A 13,298-nucleotide genomic window follows, 5' to 3' on the forward strand; every position below is an offset into this window, starting at 1 on the left:
GTTCCTGGTTCTGCCACTTGCTCCATGTGTGACTTAAGAACATAAGAACGACCCTACTGGGTCAGACCAAGGGTCCATTTAGCTCAGTGGCCGGTGCCCCAGAGGGAATGAACAGAACAAGGAATCATCAAGTGATCTATCCCGTCGCTCATTCCCAGCTCCTGGCAAGCAGAGGCTAGGGACACCATCCCTGCCCATCCTGCTCAGAGCATATCCTCCATGAATTGATTTAGCTCTTTTTTTGAACCCTGTTATGGTCTTGGCCTTCACAACATCGTCTAGCAAGGAGTTCCACAGGTTGGCTGTGAGTTGTGTGAAGAAATATTTCCTTTTATTTGTTTTAAATCTGCTGCCTATTAATTTCATTTGGTGACCCCTAGTTCTTGTGTTATGAGAAGTAGTAAACAACACTTCCTTATCTACCTTCTCTACTCCAGTCATGATTTTATAGACCTCAATCATATCCCCCCTTAGCTGTCTCTTTTCCAAGCTGAAAAGTCCCAGTCTTATTAATCTCTTCTTACATGGAAGTCATTCCATACCCCTAATCATTTTTGTTGCCCTTTTCAGAACCTTTTCCAATTCCAATATATCTTTTTTGAGATGGGCAACCACATCCGCACACAGTATTCAAGGTGTGGGAGTACCATGGATTTATATAGAGGCAAGTCACTTCACCACTCTCTCATTAAGTATCAGAGGGATAGCCGTGTTAGCCAATACATCTGTTAGTCTTAAAGGTGCCACAGGACTCTGTTGTCTCTCATTAAATTTCTTCCTCTATTATAAGAGGATTCTAATACTTCCCTATCTCATGAGTGTAGATATTGGGAGTTTGAATACACTGTGAAGTGCTTTGATACCCATAAGCATAGGGCACAGTGTCATCAACAACTTTTGCAGAAGTGCAGAGCACTAAAGTTGGGTCCTAGTAGCCACGAAGATGCAATTTTCAAAAATTTTGTTGTAACTACTTTAAGTTAGCCCACATATTGTCTAAGCATTTTGAAACCCCAAGAGTAGTCTGTAACTTATAATACATCTAGATCACCTTTAACAATAGCCTATTTTCAGTTGTTAGTTATAATTCTCATAGTTGTGCAGACAATAGATCACAACCACACAATTTTGTATACATGGAACCTCATACTGATGAACCATTTGTTGGAACCGCACAGTCAGACTGAGGGGAAACATTAACTTCATTAAAATTAATGTTTATTATTTCTGCTACCTAATTTAAGCAGTTTATCACAAATTTAAACAGTGCCCTACAGATGGCCCTTGTTTTGATTTAAATCATTCCCTGCTTGCTTTGAGGTCCTCCACCCAAATTGCTCGTGAGGTGCTGTAAAGTATATTCACGCCCCCTTCACTCTTCAGGGCACCGGGTATATTTACTGAAGCAAACAAATATCGATCTTGTCTGTGACTACGGATATTTGATGGGAATTAGACAAGGAGAAATGGGAAGGGAGACTGGCTAGAGGCTACTTCCTGGAAAAGAGCAAAGAGCCAGGAGCTGTAGATGCTGTTCCATGCACTTGAATGGATCAAACTCAGCCTCTCATTATCTCTCCAAAGGCCAGATGCACAAAGCAGTATTTAATTAACTAGTCCTCATCACTGCATTTATCCGGAGAGGTCAGAGTACTTCATAGTGCCACTGTGCATTGCTATGGGGGATGCACAGCTGAAGGAGTGTGCCATTATTACAGAAGCCTGGTCGTCTTCCCTCTTCCCTCACCCCAGCCAAAAATACACATAAGACACTCAAAAGGACAACCTCCCCCCCAACGCCATTTAATTAGATTCAACTGGGATTTTTCTGACTATTACTGAATGCATTCAAAAGCCCAAATGAGAGCCTCCCAATTTACCTGGTCCTGGGTCAGTAAGCACAGAATGTGTGCAGGAACATTTTACCAGCACAAACACACACACGGTAAAGAAGTGCAGTTAGTGACTCACCGAATGCACAGGAAAGGAGCTGTGCCGGTTGAGAAAGGAGTTAGAGACGGACATACTGAGGCCCTGAATGGCACTGGTGTCCTCGGGGGCGAAGGGCACTTTAGTTTGCTGGACACAGTAGGAGACAGAAGAGAAGGAAGAGGCAGCATAGGAGGCCTGCTGAACAGGAGAGAGAAAGCAAGAGAGGAAACAAAGAAAGCAAGCACAGAACAGGCTATGAATAAAGGGTGAGAAATGCTATTTTTAAAACAATGCATTTAAAGTTGCTTACTACACAAATAGCTACTTGGGCAGTTCATAGGACTCCAAACCCTCATTCTGAGCCAGTCACACTGATGCGTGCTTCTGAGCTCCAAGAGACACTGCAAAAAGAATTAAAATCCTCCTCATTTCATAGGTATTTTAAGAACAATCCCCCCTCTCAGCTCACTCATGCTAATCTGCTGCTTAGTGCACAAGTGAGCTCTTCTCTACTACCTCTCCCTGCACAGCACAGGCCAGAGAAGCTCAAAGAAGTGGACATCCAGTAGCAGCCACTGCCAAGCAGTGGAATTGGCCCTTACTTCCAGATGTTAGGCAGGCTGTTTCTGTGGATTGTTTACTTTGCCAGCCAGCAGCCTGGGAACTTGGGTCTCTGAAGTCTGAGAGATGAGTCTTCTCAGGCACCGTGGGGGATCCTGGGTCAGGCATAACTTTTACTGTTTTAAGATTTTCATTCAAAACCAAAATTATATCCCAGTTTCACAAGAGGGAAATACTGTAACTTTAAGTATCAAAAAATACCACGCTGACTATTCTAGTGTACTTGTATGAGGGAGAGTCAGTCATTAAAGATCTGGAGGACGCTAAGCACAATGGCTATTTCTGGACCTTCTGCACTCCTCAGCTCCATCTCTCTGATTTTAAGTACGAATGCATCAGTGATCAGATTTGAAGCTCACAAAGAAAAGATTTTTTCAATTTTATACGGAAGAGTTCATCCAGCAAAACTTGTCTGTGGCTAGAAAGTACCCTGCAGCCACATAATTCGCTTTGGCTGAATCTCTCTGGGCAGCCAGAGCACATCCACTGCAGTCCCCGTTGAATGAGCCATCATCTGCTTGGAGAGCTCAGCATCACCATTTCCCAAATGGATTTATGTGCAGCTGATTCAGGAAACCTCTGCTTCAGGCAAACCTCAAGCAACACCTTGATGGTATCATCTTGCAAGGAATAAAAAAATGCCCAGAAGGCAGAACCATGGTCTCTTTGCCAGCCAGATTATTATTAAAGGGCAGTACAGGTGTGGTAGAGCCTAAAGGAAATGCTTTCTTTCTACTGACTTAAATTAGGAAAAGGGGCAGAATTCCCTACTCTACTAGAGCGTTAAATAGCTCATACACCCTTGCTAGAGATCAATATTTTGTATAGCACCTCCCATACCAAAGAATCGAAGTGTACCTTCATAATCCGCCACTGAAATAGGGAGCTGGTGGGATGATGAGTAAATGGGACATGACAGCGACTGAGGAGAAATTCTGACCACGTATAAAGGGGCATACCTCAGCTTAGTGTCCTTGCAAAACAGACAGGACTTTGGTTTTAAGGTCTCAGTCAAGGAACCCTCCACACAGTAAAACTGCATTGCACTCAATTTGTCTATCTTGGAAGGACAAATACACCCTGCTAGAATTTAAGCTTATGGTTCCAGGGAATCTAGATGCTTTGAACCTGCAGCATGGAACTCTCAGCTTTCCCTTTGATGGAGAAAAATGCACTGGGATAGTCAGAAGTCAGCACAGATAAGAGCTGAGGAAATATGCCAGTAGGGACTAACATGAATGATTCTTTCATGCAACATGGGAGGCAAGCATCACCTCTTGAAGGTCTGAAGTAAATTTATCAAATTAAGCAAGAGCACTATGGCCCATTCTTTACAATTCCTCCAGGCCTGCTACTAAAGCTGCAGCAACAGGAATTAGCTGCTAGGGCCCAGGAGCTATTTTTACCTCCATACTAGCTTGTTAGTTTTATTTTTTTTAAAATCCCTGAAGTGAGGAGGCTGAAGTAAAAAGAGGGCACTATGAAAAACATTGTGAGGAACCCCTCCCCAAAACACCAACCAACCAACCAAACAAAAAAACCCTGGGTAAAATCCTGGCTCCACTGAAGTCAATGGCAAAAGTCCCACTGACTTAAATGAGGCCATGATTTCATCCACAGTGCTCAAAACTGGGATTCAAGCCCCCAAAGCACCCACACCAACATGATCAAAGTGCCCTGGCTATGTGCTGGGAACTGAAAGGGCAAGATGAATGTGGTGGGTTTTTCTTTCTAGACGGGCAAGTGGAATTCCTGTTCTGAAGCAGCAAAAACCTCAAGTCAGATTCGACCAGAAAAAGGACAAGTCCTGTTTTAAAGAGAGCCAAAATGGCAAAGCTGGCACCAGAATGGCTCCCCAGCTCCTTGTGAATATGGAACAGCCGGAGACTATGGGGAGCACACGTTTGTTAGAGGTATTGGCCACACTAGGGCTCTTTGGCACAATCTTTGTTATGACAGACTATACAAGGAGCAACTAAGTGTAAATGGTTGCTCCTAGCCAGTTTTCTGATCACTGGCTGAGTTTTATCTAAGAATGTGTGGTCTGTAGCATGGTTTAGTTATCACAGACGTCAGGAAAAGTTATTGTCTGGACTGCCCACTGTGTTAGTAGCAAATGTGATTAAAGAGGACAGTAGCCAACACAGTTTCAACCACAGTGTAGGCAAGGCCTTTGAGTCTCAATTTTGGTTTTTCAAAGCTCATGAGGAGTGCTCTCAATTTGAGGGCTGGAATGGTGATTGGTGGTTAAACTAGGTCATGCAAGATGTCTGAAAAACACGTAAACTTTAGGTTTCAGGGAGTGTAACCCAGATAATGTAAACATAAAGACATTGATCCAGACCTGCAGTCTTCCAGGAACACAAGCAGCAGAGAATGAAAAGAAGGTCACTTCCCCAAAGCTGTTCCTAGAAGTCAAACTGTCTTTGTTTGGTAGAATACGGAGGGTGTCACTCACCAGCTGTCGCTGTTTTGGCGGAAGGGCAGGGGGTGGTGCCAGCTCTTGCGACGAGTCTGTGCTGCTGAACGAGTCATTGAACCCATAGACTTCCATGAGGTGCTTGTTTTTCTGCTGGTAGATGTGTTCGTTCTGAGGTGTCTGGTAGAACATGGATGGCTGCGGCTCTGAGTAGTCTTCCATAAACTGCAAATATGCCAGCACTGTAATACAAATCAGGACCATACTCATTGCTGTTGACCAGTCCACTACAGCCTTTTCAGTAACAGAGGTAATAAGTGGGCAGGATCCTTCCCCCATAAAAAAAAGCAAAACCAAAATACAAATGGACACAGTGAACCTGTTATTGGACTTTGCTTCAGGAGAGTGAACAGAACCAGTTTGTCAGGTTTCCCCATACTAGGCCACATCCACACTATGGGGGCTATAGCAACCTGGCTACAGTGCCTTAGCTCTGAGGCTGTAAGCCGGTAGTCTAGATGCAGATTACAAGCAATGAAGGGGTTTTTCTATCCCTGTAGTAACTTCATCTCCTCAAGCAATGGTAGCTAGGTTGACAGAAACATTCTGGGGCTCGGGAATGTGAATTTTTAAGCGCAAACCAGGCCGAGTACAGTGATCTGTTCACATTGGCTGAAAGCAGCTGCAAACATCGTCATACCTCATGAGGGAGCATCAGTTCGCACTTCATTAGGAGTCACTGGAGGGTCAGCCAATCCAATTGTCTTATCGGCTGTCTCCCTTAAAGCCACCCAAGGCTCAGTTTTGAGTTTGCTTCTAAGCAACCATGCTCCAAAAAGTTGTGCTAGTCTAACACTAACCTATGCCAACTGGCGCCAAATCTCGGGCCAACGGCTATAAATATTTCTAGAACATGGAGACTTAGGTCTTTGTCTATACGGTTATCAGGTGCTATCACCACAAAACAAGCTACCTTGAGATTCAGAATTATACAGAGGAAAGGGGAAGCAGACAGCCTGATAACTGGAAAAGAGGATTTAGATAACAGGGTCCGGACTACTACATGAACTCGCCAAGCAAAGCTGGCTGGTGAGAGACTGCTGCTTTATTCACATTCATTTTTTTATTTTGGGCCTTTTCAATGCCACTGGCAGGTATCAAGTAAAGTATTTTGGATATTTATTATGGGGCATGATTTCAAGTGAGATGATTATCCACTATCACTTTCTTCCCTGGAATTGCCTCCGAAGTGAAGTGCGTCTTCAAAGGACAACGTCCACTTGCAGCATCAAATAAGAAATATTTTCACAAATTGGTTTTTCAATTCAGTAAAAATATTTTATTTGGGCTTAAATGATTCCAACATTGCAGCACTGTGCTGCTGCATGACAGACAGACAGTGAAACCAAGTAGAAATCAAACCAGCTAACAAGCCAGTTTTTGCCTTCCCAGTTGAGTGAACTGCAAGTAGTTAAAAAAAACCTGCGTAAACAGTGAAAAGTAAATTGGATTTTAAAAAACTCCTTCAGGTTGAATAATCCGAGGTACTTTTAGAAGCAAGAAGTGACATTTTGTTTAAAACAAATCTTTTTAACCTTTCAGTGTCCCTGATCACTGTTCCTTTCATCCTGCCACCCTCAATACTACCATTGCCTCTACAAATCATAGCTGTCCACAGTCACTCACACACTGCACATGGCTCCCGTGCTTTCCACCAGACAAAGCAGCATGTCCACAGCACCCACCCTCAAACCTCCCAACTGACTCTCCTCCCTTTGCCGGATGGAATTCAAAATTGCTTCATTTTGAATTAGGGTGACCAGACAGCAAGTGTGAAAAATCAGGACAGGAGGTGGCGGGTAATAGGATCCCATATAAGAAAAAGACCCCAAAATTGGGACTGTGCCTATAAAATCAGGACATCTGGTCACCCTATTTTGAATAGACATGATGGCCTTCCTCATGGACTTGCCTCTTCAAACTCATCCAGCATGTCTTCTCCCAGGCTACTGCCAGCGCTAGCAGGAAAGCCTTCTCATTTAGAACTCCAGCCATCTGGAACAGGGTCTTTCCACTTCACTGAGTCATCTCAAATTTCTGCTGCAAACTTCTCTCCCCTGCCCCTTTCCTAAACATCTCAGTGTGTCTCTAATTCTGCAACAGAATCCAAATGCTGTAAAGCATTTTTGGATTGCAGCTTGTAGGGAAGATGCTAGACATAATAAGGCCCCAATCCCACAACAGGATCCTCATGAGTGGACCTTGGTACCTACGGAGTGCCCCACTGAAGTCAGTGGGACTCAGTACAGGCACAAGGTCTGTCTGTGCACTTCTGATTGCAGGACTAGGGCCTTAGTTCTATGCTACTGTACAGGCAAGACACCCACTTTTCCAACTGCTACAAAAAACTAGGATGATTAAGGATGGAAAATAACTTTGCAAAATCTGAGGAGAGAAGAGGAGGGCAAAGTAGAGAGCACAGCACCATTCAAGCACTTTAAAAAGGCTGATCAGCATCTTTTTCAGAACCACCTTGTCATTCACAAAGTGTACTACTTATTATTAGTGACATATTATTTTTCCCTCATGTAAGTTTTTAAGTCTAATCATTAAGTGGCAAACATTCAGCCTTTGCTGGTGTTCCAGCTGCAACAAACCAATGTCAGTAATAAAAGCTTTATGTGCAGTCATCAGAATGCAACATGAACCCTTTATGCAAAATGCAGAGGCCAGATCCCACCACATGAGGTCTGCAACCCAAAAGTGCAGCACTATGTGCTGCTCCAGCCAGTGGCAATCTACAAGCTGTCCAATTTCAAAGAGGATGCAGCCTCATATAATAAGTGTCAGCAGGAAGGACCGCTCGGCACTTGGCGCCTACACCTTTTTTGAGACTTCCTCTGATATTTTTAAACTTTGCTTAGAAGAGGAGACTAACAGCTGTCCAAAAAGTACAGCTCTAACTAACTAAATAAAAAGGAGCTATGGCAGCCAAAGTGCAGAAAAACACTGTGCAGCACAACTTTGTTGTCGCACCTCAATCTTGAGCAGTAACACCTGATACTATTCCAGTCGTAAGACCCCACACAGTTCTGTCAATGTTCATCACACTGCTGTCCTCCAGTATCCCTTCAGATCCCATGCAGCTCTGCCTGTGCCCCTCAATCCCGATCTTCAGTACCTTTCCTGGGCGCCTAACACAGCTCTACCAAAGAGCCTCACCACCTCTGCTGTTTCAGACTTTGTCCTTCCCAAAGCCAGGAGCGATTAGTGTACTGAAATGTGTCTCTCTCTGTGGGGATATGTTTGTATTTTTACTGGTGTGGATAAATGACCATTAGGGTTAGGGCTGAGACCACCAAATTTATTCCACTGGCGATGTCATTTGTACTTGAACATAAAACTCTCTAGAGGTGAAAAGTGAGAGGATTAAGGCACTGATCCACCAAAGTCCCCTTATTTTACATCACTGCCATGTACGTTTCCAAATACCAGCAAGTCTCAGCAGACCCAGCTATTCCCTTCATTGTGTATATACAGCGAAATGTACACTCAGTGCACCATGAAGTCATAGGACATACAAAAATTCCAGTTTATGATGCATCCATATAGAACACCTATCCCTCACTATGCCTCTCCTGGGTGGAGAATGGAGGCCAATAGGCTGAGACCGAAGGGCATATTCTGGGATGGGAGAGAAGCCAACGAGTCAGAGCCTGGACTTGGTAATCTCAACATTACATAGCCAACATTGGCATGTTCACACTAAGCCTTAATAAGGATTCAGCTACAAAACCATTTAACGTGCTACATTTAGCATACAGAGCTGAAGTACCAGCCAATACCAAAGGATCTACCGGGTTTAAAGGCTGCATTACAGCAGTAATGAGAAGTGTTGGTGAAAAAGGTGACACATTAGCTTCTTGTGGAAAATTAAATTACAGTCCATGCATTAACTCAAGGCAGAGCATCTGAATGCAGTTGGCAGCCTTAACTTAATCTGTAAGGGAATAAAGAAGAGCTCTTTTATCTCGGCTGTTTATGGCACTAATGTTCCCCATTGTCATGGCAGCTACTGCTCCCCTTCTTAGAACCAGTGCAGGGAAGGTGAGAGCGTCTCTGCTTCTACTCTGACTTCATCTACAATTTTATGTTAAGGAAAAACCATATGAAATAGTGAAATACAATCCCTGAATTCAACGTTGCGGGGAGGGACAGGGAGACAGAACACAAATTAAAGGGGCACATTGGCTCTTTAAAGGCCTCTGATCTTTAGCAGAAGGTTGAGAAAATGGAAAGAAACATTCCTGAGATTGCTCTTTGCATAGGCTCCCACCCATCTCCTGCCCTCCCCGCTGTGCTGCAGTTTTTAATGAGGCAGACATTCAAAAAGCAGATGGTGAAATTACATCACTGGCTCAGAGCAAGCTGCATATCCTGCAGTTTATTCCATACATCAAAGGGTGGAACAGGGGCTGCAGCCTCCTCAATGAACAGCAGAGTTGTAAAGACAAAGTCTGAGGAAGTACACCTGGAGAAAAGGCAAGAGTGAGAGAGACAATTTGAAGCATCTCCCTCTGCCCAAGCTTATGTCAACCCAAAATCTAGAGAGAGAACACTTGAAAAGTCAGACTGTGGCTGGTATCATCTTATTGGGACCAAGAATGTGCGGTGGTCCTCTTACTTTCTGCTCTGAGTAGAAATTCCCCATCTACACAGTGTAGAATGCTCTCACTGTCAAAGGAAGGAAATCTCTTTGGGCAACCTAGTATTTTGTTGCACTCCACACGGTAACTGCCTCCTAGACAAATTCAAAGACCCTGCTAGCTTTTCGCACCAGAGCGCCATCAGTACTTTGGAGTTGGCCTCTGGCCTACTGCCACCAGGCTGACATGATCTCTTCTTGGGCTCCATTCTCAAAAACGCAGCTGTGTACTGGAGTGGAGGCTTGCAGTTGCTGGCACCAGAAGCAGCATGAGGCTGGGGGGACAGAAGGCCAATCAGGCTTATATGCAGTGGCAGCTGACTTCTAGTCAAGGAACAGGAAAAAGGCAAGAAAAAGTCAGGATGCAGGTGCCTGATGGATTGTGTGAAGGAAATGGAGGACTAGCAGCCCCTGATGTTGTGTCATGGCGCTAACCTGCATCTAACACTTTGGATGGGTTGTATTAGCAGCTGATGAGATAAATCTGCTGAAGGCTCTGCCCTGTATTTGTAGTCATGTCAGCCAACTCAGGTTACTGCCACTACTGGGCACAAGTGATGGTTTGTATGTGTGGACAGCGGTTGAGTTAATGGAAACACTCAAGCTACACCTCATATTGACCCACTAGTGAAGACAAGCTCAAAGAATCTTTGCCACTACCTCTGGAGATGTCACCTGCTTTTCAAATAGTTTATATTATCCTGGATACGACCAGCAACTGTCCTCAGCATATCTACAGCAATTAGAAACCAGCTGCTCAGATGGCACCACTCTGCACTTACTTCCCACTGACAGGGGGAGAAAAAGGGGTGAAGATAAAAAGAAAAATGAACAAATGACTCATCTCCAGATTCTAAGTTGTTTGGGGGCAGGATCCTATTTTAGACTATGAGCTCTTTGTGGTTAAAATTGTTCTATATTCGTGCCTTGTTCAGAATGAGAACATTGCGAGCTCTTAATAATAGTCTAGAACAGTTCACCACTAGCACAGTAACATGGACTCTTACAGCATGAAATGAATAATAATTCAGGTCAGACTGAAAAGGCAGATCTCTTACCCTGTCGGTGTTAGACAGAAGGCTGCTGTTTGAAGTCTCTCTGGGCACAGCTCACAGTAATACATATGGTTAATTTAGACAGGACTTGTTGTACATTATTAATTAAAAGTCCACCTTTGTCTTTATTGTAACATTTCCTGCCAATAAATAAGTTGCCTGAAGATGACCCAGAACAGTGAAACCACAATGAAGTTGCAGCTGTGACAGCTCTAGATCTTTTTAACAAATGCAGGTATTGTCAGTACCCCAGGAGTGTGTCATGCACATATTGTGTGGACATGTGAGCAATGCCTCTCAATGTATGTAATTATACTAGGATATCTGCATGCATCAATTCATTGTAAGATAGAGCAGGTAGGTCAAGAGGGAGTGGTGCTGCTACCATAAAATCTTATTTCTGGCAACATTTTACAGAAATGTGTTATGAGCAACAATAAGGTAAAGCTAACAACCACAGAACTGTAGCATGCTTACATGCAGAGTATGGACTATATATAGCAATCTCTCAGTGCCACATGAATACAATTAAGGTGTCTGCTGCAATGTATGAAGTCAGGTTACACCCCAAATACTTCAGCCAGCTTTGCACCAAGGATGTCTTAACAACAGACTACATGCTGGATAACAACATCTCCCCTCCTAACAATACAATCTAATCAATGCTTCAGAGCCTTCTGATAGCTTCAGATTACAGAAGGCAGCTAATTCTAAAAGCCCAGTTAAACATCAAAGACGACTCACTTGCAGGCCTTGTTACTGGGGTTAACAGTGCACACAAGCAGTAAAGAAAAGATAGCTGTTTAAATTGTTTTTAAGTAACTCTCCTTGACTTCATAGGATAACAGAAAAGAATGAAGACAGGCTTAGAGACCCAGGCAAATAGCCCAAGCCACTCTTTTCATTATGAATGGGGTCACCAAATTGCCTTTAGCCCAAACATCTCCAGTCACGCACCTCCCAAGTACAGTCATGCAGGTGCCCATACAGAGTTGAGTCTTCGCCCCCATGCACCAGCGTGCAAGGAATGAATCTGGGCTTGGATGAAGCCCTTACTAAAAAGAAGAGTCAATATGTAGAGATGAGCGGTGTGCCAGATCCTGTGACCAGCAATGAGGATTTGTACCAGTTCAGTTAGTGCTGCATACAAGCCATACGGCTGTTACCACTAAATCATTTGGGATAGCTTCAGTTATTGACTCTGACTCTAAGTAATGTACTAGCCTGTATTCCCTTTGTGATGTCTGCAAGCCGGCACTGTAGCTCCCTGCTACTCGCTCTAGGTACCTAGGTGCTTAAAGATGCAGACAGGCTTCCAAAGTACCTTTAAAAATCTGGCTCTTACTGGCAAAGGATTGGTGCTGCCCACCCATACATTTTAGGTTGACCACTGTGACACCTGGGCCTAAGGGAATATGGTCATTATCACCTGTAGGACACTGGTGAAGTGAAGAATTTGAGGAAGGGAAAGAAAGAGAAATACCAAGGCAGGCCCTTGCTTACTGTGTTTGTTTTTCTTTTCTGGCAGAGGAGGGGGGTTCTCTGGGTCACCCTTAGAGTCAGGAGCAGCAAACTCAGTAATGAATTCAACCGGCACTGAAGAATTGCCCTGCTGGAAGGGCAAGACAGCAGCAAATGACATGAAGGGTACTGACGAGAGAGCTCCTGGGTTCTGCATATCATCCTCTGAGATGTTATCATATTGTGAGGGGTGCCTCTCATAGGAGACCCTGCAGCCTGCATTATCTGAAGTCTGAGAGGCTGCACTCCTCCTCTTCTTCTCTGGCAAAGCTGGAGGAGTCTCTGTAGACTGTGTTCCTGTCAACAGGCTGCAGTATTGCGGCTGGGGGGAGCTGCCCTGGGGGAGCTGGAAAACATGTCCATGAAATGGGGAGCCACACTCGCCCAAAGACTCTGGCAATGGGCTGAGGATACTTGGCACCTGCTGAGGTATCTGGTCAGCATTAGAGAGGTCCTGTTGCAGGAATTCATAGTCTGGATCATAGTGATCTGTGTATAACAAAGAGGATAAGAACATCATGTATTATTCATGCCTAAACTGAGTTACTGCATTACTGTCTATGTGATCCTTGTTCTTCTGTATCCCACCCAGCACTGTCAGTCACCTTTGTGATAACATCTCTTCAATTTAGAGAGCAAGCTCTTTGCACCAGAGACTGTTCTTCTACATCTTGTGGAAAGTGCCCAGCATACGGTTAGTAATAATAAGCGATTAGTACAATAGTTCAACCCATGAATCATTAGAGAGATATTGTTTCTCTAGTGAATGCATTTTATTTGTTCCTCTTCATTGTTACATCTCCTTCAAAAATTTGAAAATAAAATAGCTTTAACCTAGCAAAGCTGCCCTTTTTGACTGATGGGCAGAAAAGGGGTTGAAACCAACAAGCATTTTAGCTTGTGACCCAGGTTGAGTCTGAATTCAGACTTCTATAGCTGAAAGATTTCTGAACCAACCCATTTCATGCCTTTCCTCACCCCAATAGAATATAATTTACCACAGATCCACCAGCAACAGTTACACTGGCAGGGCCCCATTATAAAT

At 43.9% G+C, this 13,298-nt stretch overlaps 1 protein-coding gene across 6 annotated transcripts in view; it reads right to left on the reverse strand.

Moving 5' to 3' along the window:
• Window positions 1-13,298, reverse strand: part of RAPGEF1 (Rap guanine nucleotide exchange factor 1) — a 72,978-nt gene that overhangs the window by 37,528 nt on the left and 22,152 nt on the right. For 3 of the 6 annotated variants that reach the window (XM_075060662.1, XM_032797627.1, XM_075060661.1), the window contains exons 8-9: window positions 12,236-12,742; window positions 5,012-5,214 (exon numbers count right to left, since the gene is read on the reverse strand). In XM_075060662.1, coding sequence (XP_074916763.1) covers window positions 5,012-5,214; window positions 12,236-12,742 — 710 coding nt within the window. Of the gene's footprint in view, window positions 1-1,971; window positions 2,131-5,011; window positions 5,215-12,235; window positions 12,743-13,298 lie in introns of all 6 variants that reach the window. The other 3 variants (XM_032797622.1, XM_075060660.1, XM_032797623.1) reach the window with 2 other exon arrangements.

The sequence above is a fragment of the Chelonoidis abingdonii genome, chromosome 24 (genome assembly GCF_003597395.2).
Source record: "Chelonoidis abingdonii isolate Lonesome George chromosome 24, CheloAbing_2.0, whole genome shotgun sequence".
In the NCBI taxonomy this organism is placed as follows: domain Eukaryota; kingdom Metazoa; phylum Chordata; order Testudines; family Testudinidae; genus Chelonoidis; species Chelonoidis abingdonii.